A 14,387-nucleotide genomic window follows, 5' to 3' on the forward strand; every position below is an offset into this window, starting at 1 on the left:
GTGTAAGCACTGTTTAGATGTTTTGTCACTATGGCAGAGGACCATTGAAATATCCCTCATGCCCACCTTTCAGTCTTAGCCCAGTCCTTCATTGGCAATGGTTACTGTACTGTTTTTTGTCTAGCTAACAGAATACAATTGTGTATAAAACTGAAAAAAGAAATAGGATTTTAGGGTTTGACGTTGCACTCATACTGCCAAGGAAATTGTAACCATTATCATTCACACACATAAAGTAACTTCCATACATCAGAGTAAAAAGAAAATGTATACAGCATAATATACTGTAATATAAACACACAAACAAAAAAACAATGAAAATTATATACAGCCTACAGTGCTGTAAATAAAGCTCCTTCGTTTCACCTGACTGTCAATTGCTGTAATAAATGTATCAAATGTTCCAAGGATTCATATATGGTATTCATGGTATTATGTTCTTGACTAATTTTGACAGTTGAACAGACTATTGTGCATGTGATGACTTATACAATGAAATGACGCTGACACGTTTTGGAGCGAACAACCATTAGACTGAGAATCAACAATCAGTTTAGATCAACAAGATATTTTCTCTTGGAAATTGTGCTAAATGTAGGCTACCTGTAACTTTTTTTTTTTTTTTTTAACAATCGTTAGGACACATTCCTCAATACCTTGGCAACTTTTTCAAAACTCTTCACACATTTCCCCTAACCAACTTTCATCTTGGCACAGCAGTTAATTTCACATTCAAAATGCACTAAATCTACCAAAAAACTTCATTCATGTCTCAAATCAACTCATTCTTCCAGAACACTAGCAAATGTTTTCACCCAGCAAACACTTTGTCAGTCATAAAACACTGACCTAAAAACACTAACATCAGGTATCATTATACAATGTTTTCTTTTGTAAAATTTCTTGAATAACACTGTCTATTGTTTATAATTCATTGCAGTTTGTTACATGAACCTTGTTTACATAACAGTACAAAATATTCCGAAGTTTTCCTCTTTGAATGGATGATAATGAAATTGAAAAACGAATGCTTGTGTAGGTGTTCAGTTTCATCTAATTGCTTTGATAGTATTTGATTTTTTAGATTCAGCATATATTTCATTACAATATTACTGTAGAAATGTAGCAAATTGCTGTCTTATTCAGTTTTGTATTATGTTATTGTTTTGAACACAAGTTTAACAGTTTTGAAAACAGTATGTAAGCATGTGCAAATTGGCCTGTACGTACAAAGAGTTTTGGCACTTGTTGTGTCTGAGTGAGAAAAGAATTCATGAAATTTGAGAGATGTAGTCATTGAATGCATTTTGTACCAAAGCAATGATAATTGATCCTCAGTTTAGCCCACATAGACTTCTGTTGTGCTCACTGTGTGAAGGGTTTTGCAAAAGTGACCTAAGTATTGAGAAATGTGTCCTAACGCCTGTAAAAAACTAATCATTTGCAAAGATGTACTGAGACATGTACTTAGACATTTGCAATTTGATGAAATGAATGATACAAATCAATTCTGTTGTGAACAATTGCCAAGTGGTTTGGAGGTTTGTCCATGTTGTTTTGAGAATGTAATTTCTGTTTCAAGAAATGAGCCAAACCAATGGAGAAAAACTGTAAACAATACTAAAATTGTTACTATGTAGCATACATAAACATTATAAAATGCTATTATCATTATAAAACCCATAACAACACTCTGTCATATGAACAACCAGTCAGTAACTGCAGTGATTAGTTGTCTATTTAATTCACTGAAAAAGAACACCGTTTACTTATTTATTATTTTTAACTTTAACAATTCCTGACATTCCTGAAACAGTTATCGGCTTCCAAAGCTTTTTTTTATTTTTATTTTTTATCATATTTAAAACAGAAAAATTGGTTGCACTTTATTTTAAGGTGACATAATTACATTGTATTTACTCAAATAAGTACTGAGTAATATTCATTAACTACATGTAAAGTTCTTACTATAAAGTCAGGGTTAGGGTTGGGTTTAGGGTTAGGGTTAGTTACTTGTAATTATGCATAATTTACTATTATTACAGTTTTTTACAGGCGTTAGGACACATTTCTCAATACTTAGGTCACTTTTGCAAAACTCTTCACACAGTGAGCAAAACAGAAGTCCATGAGGGCTAAACTGAGGATCAATTATCATTGCTTTGGCATAAAATGCATTCAGTGACCACATCTCTCAAATTTCATCAATTCTTTTCTCACTCAGACACAACAACTGCCAAAACTCTTTGTACGTACAGGCCAGTTTGCACATGCTTACATACTGTTTTCAAAACTGTTAAACTTATGTTCAAAACAATAACATAATACAAAACTGAATAAGACAGAAATATGCTACATTCTTACAGTAATATTTTAATGAAATATATTTTAAATCTTAAAATCAAATGCTATAAAAACAACTGAATTGTATCTGTATCAGTGGATGGTGTGTATACAAATTCTTGTATTTTGGAATTATATTAATAAATAAACGACATAAAATGTCGACGAATTCTGCATCATGTCTGATTTATTCCCGTAACATATATTGCAGTGAATTATAAACAGAAATGTGTCCTTGTTTTACACAAGAAAACATTGTATAATGCTACATGTTGTTAGTGTTTTTTAGGTAATTGTTTTGTGGGTGACAGAGTGTGTTTGTCGGCTGTCAACCTTTGCTAGTGTTCTGGAAGAATGAGTTGATTTGAGGCCTGAATGAAGTGTTTTGGTAGTTGTAGTGCATTTTGAATGTGAAATTAACTGCTTCGCCAAGCTGAAAGTTGGTTAGGAGAACTGTGTGAAGAGTTTTGCAAAAGTGACCTAAGTATTGAGAAATGTGTCCTAGCGTCTGTAAAAAACTGTAATATAGTAAGTACATGTAGTAACATGTAACTACGTCACCTTAAAATTAAGTGTTACTGAAAAATTTAATATACATAAAATTTACTGTCTTCCTCTTATGGGAAAGATTATTGATGTGACTCATATTGCACTCAAGAGTGTTAAAAAATAATTAAATGCTGTCTAGAATGAGAAATGTCCTTCCCACTAATACCACCTGCCATCAACCAGCAATAGCAAGTAGCAGCTCATCATGATTCATGGCTAACTCGTAAAGACTTTTTGGCTATTTAAAATAAGTGGGGAGCCCTTCAATACTCTTTTATTTGCAAATACATAAACACAGGAAAGATAACCGCTATTTTATGCCATTTCAAAAATGTTATGAGATCTTTAGACATAGAGCCCTACCTCTTATCATCCTCCACCTGAACCCCTATGGAGTGCACCTCTCTCAGCGCTTTGCCTTCAGGGTCTGAGTCAGACAATGTCTCTGAGCTGTCCACCTGGAAAACACACAGAGAGACATTTAACAAAATGTTGCATGGGAGAGAGAGATCAGTCTGAATCTCTCATGGGATAGTCCCTTCTTCTACCTGCACTGCGATAGAGGGTCTCCACTTCCTTCCTCGTCCTTCCTGTTTGAACTCCTCTCCTGCAGTCAGGGCTTTAGCTAGGGACATACTGTTCTGGGGCAGCGAGGCCGATTTTCCCAGGCTGCCTCCAGCCCGGTCCCTGGATCCCCTGGGCCCCTCCAGCAGGTTATCGGCCGAGCTGCTGTGTTTCGGTTTCATTGGACCAGGTCCACCAGGGTAGCCGATGCTCTGAAGGGCCCTGCCATTCAGACTCTCTGCGGAGTTGCTGCTCTGTCTGACCCGCGTCGTGCTCCCGCCAAGGTAATGCCCACCTCTTGAGGTACGGCCCCCGCTGCTTTCCGTCAGGTCCACTGAGTTGCTGTGCTGTCTGGGCCGGACCAGAACAGGCTGTCCTGTACTCTGGAAGTAAGCGTCCTGAGTGGACTCAGTGCTGCTTTGAGCGGTCACAGAGATCATTGGCTTGGACATGCGAGGGGGAAGAGGAGGGGGTCCTTTCCTGTATGGGAACACTAAACCGACAAAGACAGAAAGGATTTGTTGAGACCAACATATTTTTCATTTGAAAAATGAAGAGCTGTTCACATAAACAATAAAACATACTCTTCATTTGAGTTAACTCTCTGCTGAAGAAGGAAATCATTAGTAAGGAGAACATAGAGAAAGGTGAGGATGCAAAGACTCACAACAGCACAGTTTCTGCAAAAGTACTAGGCCATTTTTTTCTAGCTGACACCAAACATGGACACACAAACAAACACAAACATGTTTCCAGTACAATGAAAAAAATACAACCAAGCATGTGGCACCTTTATAGGAACATAATGTTTAAAATTGGTAGTGTCCTAATCAGAGTATTGTCTTAATCGGGTTGATATTGGAATATTGTTGTCCATAACATACTGCATAAGTAATGTTGCACCTACATGTCTACTAACTCTCATTAGAGTGTTAGTAGAGTAGTAGTAGACTGGTAGGGTTAGAATAAGTGACATGTAGTTGCAAAGTTCCTTATAGTCAACAGAATGTTCAAGGGGACCATCAAAATAAAATGTTACCTATTTTTGAAACCTTTGATTACAATATAAAAACTATAATAGGCAGATAAATGTACAGTCACAATAATTTTAGATAATGCAGTGTAAGGCTTGATTTTCCTGCTAAACAAAAACTGAGATAAAGCGTCCTGCAATAAAGTAATAAAACTTTAATCTGGAAAGAAGATCTCAAAGAAGTAGCAAAGGACATGTTGTCTCGCGCATATACTTCAGACATCACTGCCGTTGACAGAGCACGATCAGACATCGCTAAGGGAGTCATGAACGGAGTTTGACATAGTGGTGTATTAGAGGTAAAAAATGATATAAATACTTTTCGGTTTCTCTCACAAACCGATCGTTTCGTGTCTTAGGACATTAATGTGTCGTCACGAGCCGCAGGGTTTCATTTGGATTTGTCTAAGCAAGGTTTATTCACTCTTATAGATGAAGTTCCCATCAATGGCCATTATTTGAATGACAGAGGGCAGCGGTTGCAGTTAAAAATCATCATTTGTGATCGACTGAAGAAAAAATGTCACCTACATCTTGGATGCACTGGGGGTAAGTAGATAAACATCAAATTTTCATTTTTGGGTGAACTATCCCTTTAATAGAGATGCTGAAAAGGCATACACGCGTTAACCTTCGCCCAGGCGTGTCGGATTCCGTTTTTGGGCCGATGCGGGGGTCCTTACAGCAGACAGTATTTTTTTTCTCACACAGAGCTAATAATATGGCTTCTGAAGACTGAGAAGAACTGTAATTTGTAAAATCATTACAATTTCTAGAATAGAGAATTGTGAGAATGCATACAGATATATGCAAATATAGTATCTATATTGAGAAGACAGAAACATAGATAAATGTACATACACACATTATAGCTTAAAAATCCCCACTCGAGAGTCATCATTGAAAAGCTTTAGACACATCCTCATGGCTTAAGTAACATCCGCTCACACACACACACACACACACTAGCTCTTCTAGCTCTTGAGAGTGAAGACATGAAATTCAGTGGGACACACTCTGAGATTAAAGGAGTTTTAAAAAAGCATGCCTAAGCCCTCCTTCCATCTTTCTTGTCCTCTCCTCATCCCTCTCTCTTAAAAACACTCACACTCCGGTGTGTGTCATGAGTGTTGCCTTGGGGAACTGCAGATGGATGCTTTTGACACTTCACAAGGGCTTTAATAAATCTCCCGTGAGAGTCTCTACTCTATTTGGAAAGTCATCCAAATAATAGAGAGAATAAAATATCATTGCAAATACGACCATGCAGCGTTAATTTTTTACACAGATTTTGTCTTTGGCTTTTGTCCTCTCTTGGATTTTGTCATAATAATTAATTTCACTAATTCCATGATGAGATTAACACTGCCACCATAATCTTGACTACAACCCAAGGGATAGTCAAGACGGTCACATGGGAATTTGAGCATTTTATAGTGTTTACGATGTAACATTTGTTTACAGTCTTGATATACTGAGAGCTGAGAGATAGAAGGAAAGCAGTTTTCATCTAAATCCCTTGGCTGAAGTGTGTTTCTCTAGCAATTCCTATGAGACTGATCCAAAAACTCATTAAGTCTCTAATATAATCCCTGTGACAGCATGGAGACTAGGTATACCCACACATACATAAACACATGCTGATGACTCACCTGCTTCGCCCTTCATGCTCCCCTGTGGGCCCGACATGGAGAAGACAGACAGGCAGTCATCGTCCTGGGAGCAGCCGGCTTGGATGGCCCGTACGTAGCTGTGACTGCGGGTGCGGAAGCATCCGGGTAGATCCAGTGCCTCAACGGCCTGTGATTCCATCTCTCCAAACAGGTTCAGAGAGTCGCTCAGCTAACACACACATAGACCGTGTTTCAATTAAGGTTGAGATCTGTATGTTTCTGCATATAACTCTGACTGTTCATGCAATAATAAATGACATTGTTCATGTATCAGCAAATTGTCACATTATTATTATGCTCTGACTTAGGGTTACATCTAGTGACCAGAATATTATTCGCAGACTTGGCTTGGGCCAATCAGTATTTACCTAGAACACCAGACAAGCACCTAGTCATGTCCTTGCAGCCAACAGAGCACCTGGTTATGCCACCCTTAACCCCCTAGGAACTTATCCCTGCTAGAAATTTTACGTTCCCAGAAAATTCTCAGAACGTCCACTGGTGTTAAGGACGTTGCCTAGTAATGTTCCCAGCACGTTCAGAGACAGTCACGATGTGGGGTTCTTTTAAGGTTTGGGGGAATGTTATTTGGCGGACTTTCACAGAACGAAAAACAAAAGTGGCTGTTCAAACAAAAACTAATTTTTCTTGAGGCTGTTACTGCAGCCTTTAAATAAAGCAACATGCAGCAGAACATCAATGTTTCTGGATCATCACTGACTGAAGCACAGGTGCTACTCTTCAGCACAATGGTGACCTCACAAAACTCAGATAAAAGAAACATTAAAGATAACAGATCTCTCTAGATCTCAGCATCTTGACTTATTAAAAACCACTCTGACTTTGTTTCTTTCGTACAAATCTTCTTAATGAGGTGTTGATGTTTTATCAAAATGTATAAATGTCACTGTTACAGAGATAAGCGCTTTCTTTAGTTGGGCTCCTGACCCTTGATGTTTTGACTACTTTTTCTCTAATTATTGTGACTGTGTTTCTAAAGCATTTGTTACAAAAAAAAAAAAAAAAAAATCTGATCAAATGGTTTTGATTGCTCATTGTTGATGATTTTATCATACAGCGGTCTTATTCACTGATCTCTAAATACTGTATTTTCTATCATGTTGTTGTAGTCTTATGATAATGCATGAAATCCTGTCCTGCTTTGATATTTTGAAAGTTTTTATCATTGTGCAGAAATTATTCAGACAGGAACATGTAGACTCACACAGACATCAAGATTCTGTGTATGAACCTCAACAATGGTGACAAAATTTTCAGATAAACAGATTAACTCTGAACATCACAAAACAAGCTACTAAAGTCACAAAAAAGATTTTTGTTTATTGTCATCATTGTTGAGGATCATACGCTGATTCATGATGTCTGTGTGAGTCTAATAGACACTGCTCAAAACTCTGTCTGTATAATGAATTAAAAATTTAATAAAAAATACCGTTAAATAATGCAAAACTAACAGTTAATACACTCATAGTTTAGACCAGGGGTACTCAAGTTCAGAGGCCAAGAGGGCCGCATTTTAACCAAATGAAACGCGAAGGGCCACAAATTATAACTTGGATCGTAAGACTTTTATGTAGGCCTACTTAAGACAATATTTGTAGTTTTACTGTTTATTTACTACAAGTAGCTAAGTCCTAATAGTATGGTGTCCTTTTTAAAGTGTCACTGAACATGGTAAATGGCATTTAAAAAAAAAAGATTAATAGCTTGTCTTGCTGTATTCTTAATGTACAAATGCATAAAGAGAAACAAGAACTGATAAAAAGTCTTTTTATACTCCTTTGCACCTATTTAACACTTTTTATAGCACCTATTTATACTCGGAAAATAAATGTTTTATTATTTGTATTATTATTACTAAATTATCTATCTATAACCAACATTAAACATGATAAATAAGATATTCTCCGTGAGCTCAATGATGTGATGACAGATCTGTAATGGGAGCACTCTCTGCTTGCTTTCTGTTTATAACACATTGACATTAAGAATAAAAGGTTTGTTTTTCATGATGCTCGGCAACTTACACACTGCAAAGTTTGAGGGATGTCAACTGCATTTCATCTTGGAAAAATAAGTTTACTTTGTTTTTTACTTGCGCGCACAGTCTCAAGCCTTTGGTGGCGTTCAAGAACGTAAGTGCTCGACTCGACACATGCGCACTAGAGAGATCCATGCTTGTCTAGTCTTTTTCGCTCAAATAGTTACAATAAAATATCTTTGTACTTGTTTAAAATTAGAGTTACTGGTATCTTTTAATCCCCCCAAACGAGCGCTCTTCAACACGGTCGGCTATTGTGTTTGTTGTTACTCTTGTTCTGTCTTCTCCTTTTCTTTTCAGACTGAAACAACAGCCCGTTTCAGTGCTGACACATTGTGGACAAACTAAATTAGTGCAAAAACTATTCAATGCGCGCGTGCAAGTGCCTTCAGTTTATATTGTTCTTTGCGGTTAGAAAAACTGTGCTGCGCGCGTACACTATTTCTGCTGATGATTACAGCGTCACGCGCACTGTATGCCAACCCCAGTGTGCGTGTGAAAAAAACGAAATAATATACACGCTAATTTTGAACGCAAATTATAATAAAAATACATTTATATGTAGCATGATGCGGGCCACAAATTTAATGCTGACGGGCCGGATGTGGTCCGCGGGCCGCCTGTTGAGTACCCCTGGTTTAGATCTTGGTGATGATCAGTGAATCAGGACACTGCATGATGATTGAATCACCAGCACTAAACAAACCAATTAATTTGATCAGAATTTCTCTTGCGTTTTCTGCTATAACTAACATGTCTTGATAACACAGTAAAAACAGCCAGAGAAAATCTAATGTTAAATGTCAAGAATCAAGAGTACATCTAAAGCAAACACTCACCTCAATAACGGTGACTTCAAACTTTATTATTTTCTATAAAACATCCATGTAGAAGGCTACGTTCTCGTGACCTTGTGCAACTTTGCCTAAAACTTCTCTAAAAGTGACAAAAATTCTGAAATTTTACAGAATATTTGGGACATAAAACGTCCTCTTTTGGTAATGAAAGTGCTGCAGTTCAAACAATGTTCCTTATATGACTTTAGAGGGACATTCCAATATGGTTAATTTTATGGTCACATAAGAACATTAAAATGAGGATATTTGGGACATTAACTGAACGTTCCCACATGGTCCTCTGACCCGATATGAGTTTAGGGGGACGTTCTATTTTGGTTATTTTATGGTTGCACAAGAACATTATAAAGAGGACATTTGGGGAGTTAACAGAACGTCCTATAGTAATAGTCCCCTAAACATTCCCAGAACGTCCTGAATGTTCCCTGAAAGTCCACTAAATAACATCCCCCAACCCTTAAAAGAACACATTGTGACCGTCTCTGAACGTTCTGGGAACATTACTAGACAATGTCCTTAATACCAGTGGACGTTCTGAGAATGTTCTGGGAATGTAAAATTTCTAGCGGAGTAACCTGTCACCTAATAACATTCCCAGAATGTTCAGAGACAGTCACGATGTGGAGTTCTTTTAAGGGTTGAGGGACATTATTAGGTGGACCTTCAGGGAACATTCAGGACGTTCTGGGAATGTTTATGGCACTATTACTATAGGACGTTCTGATAGCTTCCCAAATGTCCTCTTTGTAACGTTCTCGCACGACCATAAAATAACCAAAATGTAACATCCCCCTAAACTCATATCAGGAACGTTATTAAATGACCAACAGAGGACTGTGTGTAAACGTTCTGTTAACGTCCTAAATGTCCTCTTTGTAACATTCTTTTTTTGACCATAAAATAACCAAAGGAGAACATCCCCCTAAAGTCATATAAGGAACCTTGAACTGCAGCACTTTCATTACCAAAAGAGGACGTTTTAGGAATGTCCCGAATGTTCTGTAAAGGTTCTGAATTTTCGTCACCTTTAGAGAACTTTTAGGGAACGTTGTGCAAGGTCACGAGAACATCGCCTTCTACGTGGGAATAGTGCTTTTCCACTGTGTGGAATGGCTTGGTACTGCTCAATGTTTGGCACTTTTCCACTGCATGGTATGGCTCAGTACGGCTCACTTTAAATACTAAAACCATGGTTGAGGTTCCAAGCAAGTCATACCGATAGAAAATGTGATGTGTAAACACTGCAGTGTCATTGGATTTACAACACGAGACAACAAACCAATCGGCAGTAGAGGTGGTGCAACTATAATGAAAAGTCTATAATCCCACCCACTTTGAAGCAGTACTAAACTGCTTTGGTAAAACGAGCCGAGCTGTGAAGTGCCAAGCTGAGTCGTACCACAGAGTGGAAAAGTACCATAACTAATTATGCCTTAGCTACTACCCAGAACTCCAAAGGTACTACCTAGTTATGCCTTAACAACCAGCAGGACACCCTAGCAATCACCAGAACACCTAGCCACCACCAAGTTATGCCCTAGTAACTAGCAGGACAGCCTAGCAATCACCAGAACAACCAAGTCACCACCTAGTTATGCCCAACCAAGAAGCAGATCACCCTAGCAATCACCTATTTTTACCCCAGCATCCACCCAGACCTCACAAGCAACCAGTACAATACCCTAGCAATGCATTACAACATTCATAGCAATTCTATTTTAATAACTGGTTATTTAAGAAAACTTACAACTTTAAAATAGCTTGGATAACTAACTTGCTAAATGTGATGTAAACACTGTGTATTGTGTAAGTGTGTTATACCTGAGCGCTGGTCAGAGAGCGTGTGTAGCTGCGGGAGCGAGCGTGGCCTTTAGGCGTGGTGCGGCTGTTCGGGTAGACGTCTGTACATTGTTTACAGGAGTACCTGAGGAAAACAGTACTCCATTAAAGCCTCAGCTGGCCCTTCTACTACATGGTAGTCCAACATAAAGTGTGCTACTTTTTAATACAGAAAATACAAATCTCAAAACAGCAACAAACTGAAAATCAGGTGACTACTGACTTGGAGGTGGTGGAAGAGCGCTGGTCCATGCTGACAGACCGGCGGAAGGCTTCTCTCTGGGCGATGAGGGCTGATTTGGGTGAGGCTTTGGGGCTGGTGTCTGAGTCAGCGCTGTCGTCGTCCCCCATGGCCTTGATGTAGCTGCCACTGCGCATACGTCTGCATGGGATCTCCCCACCACTGTCAGACGGACCACCACCACACCAGTCATCTGAGGGCACCTGCAAGATACGTGATTTGCTGTCAGCCTGGCATTTACTGATGAAAATGATGAGGGATGAGGCTGTTTCGATATCATCTATATTGGCACTTTAGACAATATTGGCAGTTTCTTTAAATCTTTTGAACAAAATGGTTAAGAGAATGATTCATTGACTCAACAAATCAGTCACTTGTTTCTAACATGAATGTATCTTTGTTTTTTAATTAATCAGATGGGTGAATGATTGAATGACTCAATCATTAAGACCTGAATGAATCCATGTTCTTGAATAAATCAGATGAGTGAATTATTAAATGACTCACTCATTAAGACAATGGCTGCATTCAAAATCTCATACTCTGAGTAGGTACTTAATTTGAATAATATTGCGACTGTTAGAAAAAGTATGTTATATATACTATGAATGTGTGTAGTATGAATGAAATTCCGGGCATACTACATTAGCATTAATTCACAACTCCTCTCTCTTGGCCTCTTGGGATAGAAAATAGTTCATCAGATGCACACTTCAGAATCTCGCAGGAATTACTAAGTCATCAAGGTACTTTTCACCTACTGTTTTATGAATACTGTGAATTCTGACATACTACTGTTTTTTTTGCCAAGAAGCAATTTCACATGCAACCATTCACTTGTTTCATACCTCAACGAATCAGTGTTTTGAATGAATCAGATAAGTGAATGATTCAATGACTTGCTCAAATAGACATCCCAATAGTTTCATTGTTGAATGAAACAGTGTTTTAATTGAACTGGTGGAGTGAAATGATTCAATCTCAGTATGAGAAAGTCACTTGTTTCCACCTACTGGTGTATCGATATAACTTGCAGGAAATATAAATATATAAATATATACATATATACCACTGATATGGGAGAAAATGCAATGTTAATGCAACTAAAGGTTATATATATATATAAACAGCCTTGTTAGATATGTGGCTTTCTGGCCACAGCATGACCAGGGGGAACAAAGGGTTGAACTGAGGGCAGCTGAGCAAAATGAAATCTGATTGGTTGACAGGGATGAAAGGCACCAGCTGTACATTTAGAGCTGTCATCACACTCAAGAGCTGCCCCTTGGCTGGGGCTTGGACACAGCGCAGATGTGGGAAGATAGCAGGTTATGGAGGGGAGAGGCAAGATTATTTATTTTCATGAATTTTGCTCTCCAGAGCCATGTCCTTTTCTGATAGCATCGGTGTGTATTATTGCTGTTTTTACCTGCGCATTTGCTCTCTGTCACATATTTTGTACACATAAAATAAAAAAGCCTGTCTTACAAGCGTCTATAAGGTGGCTAGACATTTAATAACAGAACCAATAACTCTTTCAATTCATGGTGAAGTGAGACAGACACAAATCCAGATTTTTTTTTTTTTTTTTGTCAAGAGGCTGCTCTCCTCAATGTTTTATGGAATATATTTTCTCTGGGTATCATGTTTTGTTCATAATTTAGCTCTCACTGTGAGGATACAGGAATAATGAATTTTTTAAACAAAAAATGTAAATATGATTAGCATATTTAAGACTGTAGGTAAGGAGTTATAATCTCAACAGAGGGCTTTATTCTTCTTTTTGCTTAATTTCTCACCCCTTTCTTTCACTGACATCAGATAATAATCCCAAAACCAAATTACCAAGGGGAGATGCACCTGCACTCACTCACACACACAAGATAAAGAATGCCTTATCTATCAATTGACCACTCAGTGGGGTATTTAAAGGTCATCCTCTTTCAAAGGATGATGTGACTTGATCTCTCTATCCATCTCTGTTTCTCTTGTCTCCACCCCCTCCGATCTTCCTTCAAATACACACATGTGCACTTATGCACACATAAACACACCCATACACAAACTATGCACACATAAACAAACCCATACAAAACATTTTGAATCAGGAGCTCAACTGGCCTCTTCTTGAGAAGCTGATCATCAATTTTTCTAATCCTCGGTTTGAGGTAGATTCTCTTTATTTTCCCTAGACTTCCATCCTTACACAACTTTCACAAAATTGGCCTCCTTCTGACCGTTTTGAATAGATCATAAATATTGTTCAGTGAAACAAATAACAGCATACTGTACAGTATGTGCATGAAATTACTTGCAGGTGAGTAAATAATAAAATAATTTTAATTTAAAGGGATAGTTTCACACAAAAAAATGACAATTCTGTAGTCATCTACTCACCCTGATGTTGTTCCAAAATTGTATGACTTTCTTTCTTCAGTGGAACATAAAAGATGATCTTTTGAAGTACGTCACTGCATTTTTTTGTCCATACAATGTTGTTTTGTTTGCCATTGTCTTTCATTATATGGGCAAAAACAGCTGTCAAAACTAATATCTTCCTTTATGTTCAGCAGATGAAAGAAAGTCAAACACATGAGGACGAGTAAATAATGACAAAATTTAATTTATAGGTAAACTATTAATTTAAAGCTGACATGAATTGAAAGTTGCAATAGTCTTTTCTTCCCTTTTATGATGCATATCTGCAAAGTGAAACAACTTCTCAAACAAGAAAAAATGTAGGGCAGGACTTTGTTTTGTCCAAAAGGGAATTTATTGGATCATTTTAGTTTGCTATTTCTGCAATCTCATGTGAGTGACCAACCTAATGAAGGATCCTTGCAACCTGTGTTATTGTTCTCATCCTCTTATTCTTTCCTCCTACAGCCCCTGGTTTGTTCTCATTATATTGACACATTTCACTTCCTTCCGGCCCCCTGCTAATTGCGCCACAGATCGGCTGACTTGTAACAGAGGATTCATCTGGTTTATCCCCATGTCTTCAGATCAGATCACATCAAAAACTGCTCTCCCTTGATGAGACCCCAACTGAGCTGGAGCCCACAGCTGGGTTTCTTTCTCCCCAGAGGCTCAAAGTAGCTGAGTCAGCTGCTCTGCCTTCAGCTATCACTATAAGACCACATTCAGTTTCCTCTGGACCAGTTGCTCTTCATGATGGAACAAAGAATGAGCACTGATGAGGACTAAATGCGGGTTATCTGGATGC

The 14,387-nt window shown here is 38.0% G+C and overlaps 1 protein-coding gene across 1 annotated transcript in view; it reads right to left on the reverse strand.

The window, feature by feature from the left end:
- Positions 1–14,387, reverse strand: part of dlgap3 (discs, large (Drosophila) homolog-associated protein 3) — a 94,025-nt gene that overhangs the window by 10,504 nt on the left and 69,134 nt on the right. The window contains exons 3-7 of the mRNA XM_067411704.1: positions 11,144–11,364; positions 10,903–11,005; positions 6,142–6,331; positions 3,441–3,949; positions 3,256–3,350 (exon numbers count right to left, since the gene is read on the reverse strand). Coding sequence (XP_067267805.1) covers positions 3,256–3,350; positions 3,441–3,949; positions 6,142–6,331; positions 10,903–11,005; positions 11,144–11,364 — 1,118 coding nt within the window. The remainder of the gene's footprint in view (positions 1–3,255; positions 3,351–3,440; positions 3,950–6,141; positions 6,332–10,902; positions 11,006–11,143; positions 11,365–14,387) is intronic.

The sequence above is a fragment of the Chanodichthys erythropterus genome, chromosome 15 (genome assembly GCF_024489055.1).
Source record: "Chanodichthys erythropterus isolate Z2021 chromosome 15, ASM2448905v1, whole genome shotgun sequence".
Taxonomy (NCBI): domain Eukaryota; kingdom Metazoa; phylum Chordata; class Actinopteri; order Cypriniformes; family Xenocyprididae; genus Chanodichthys; species Chanodichthys erythropterus.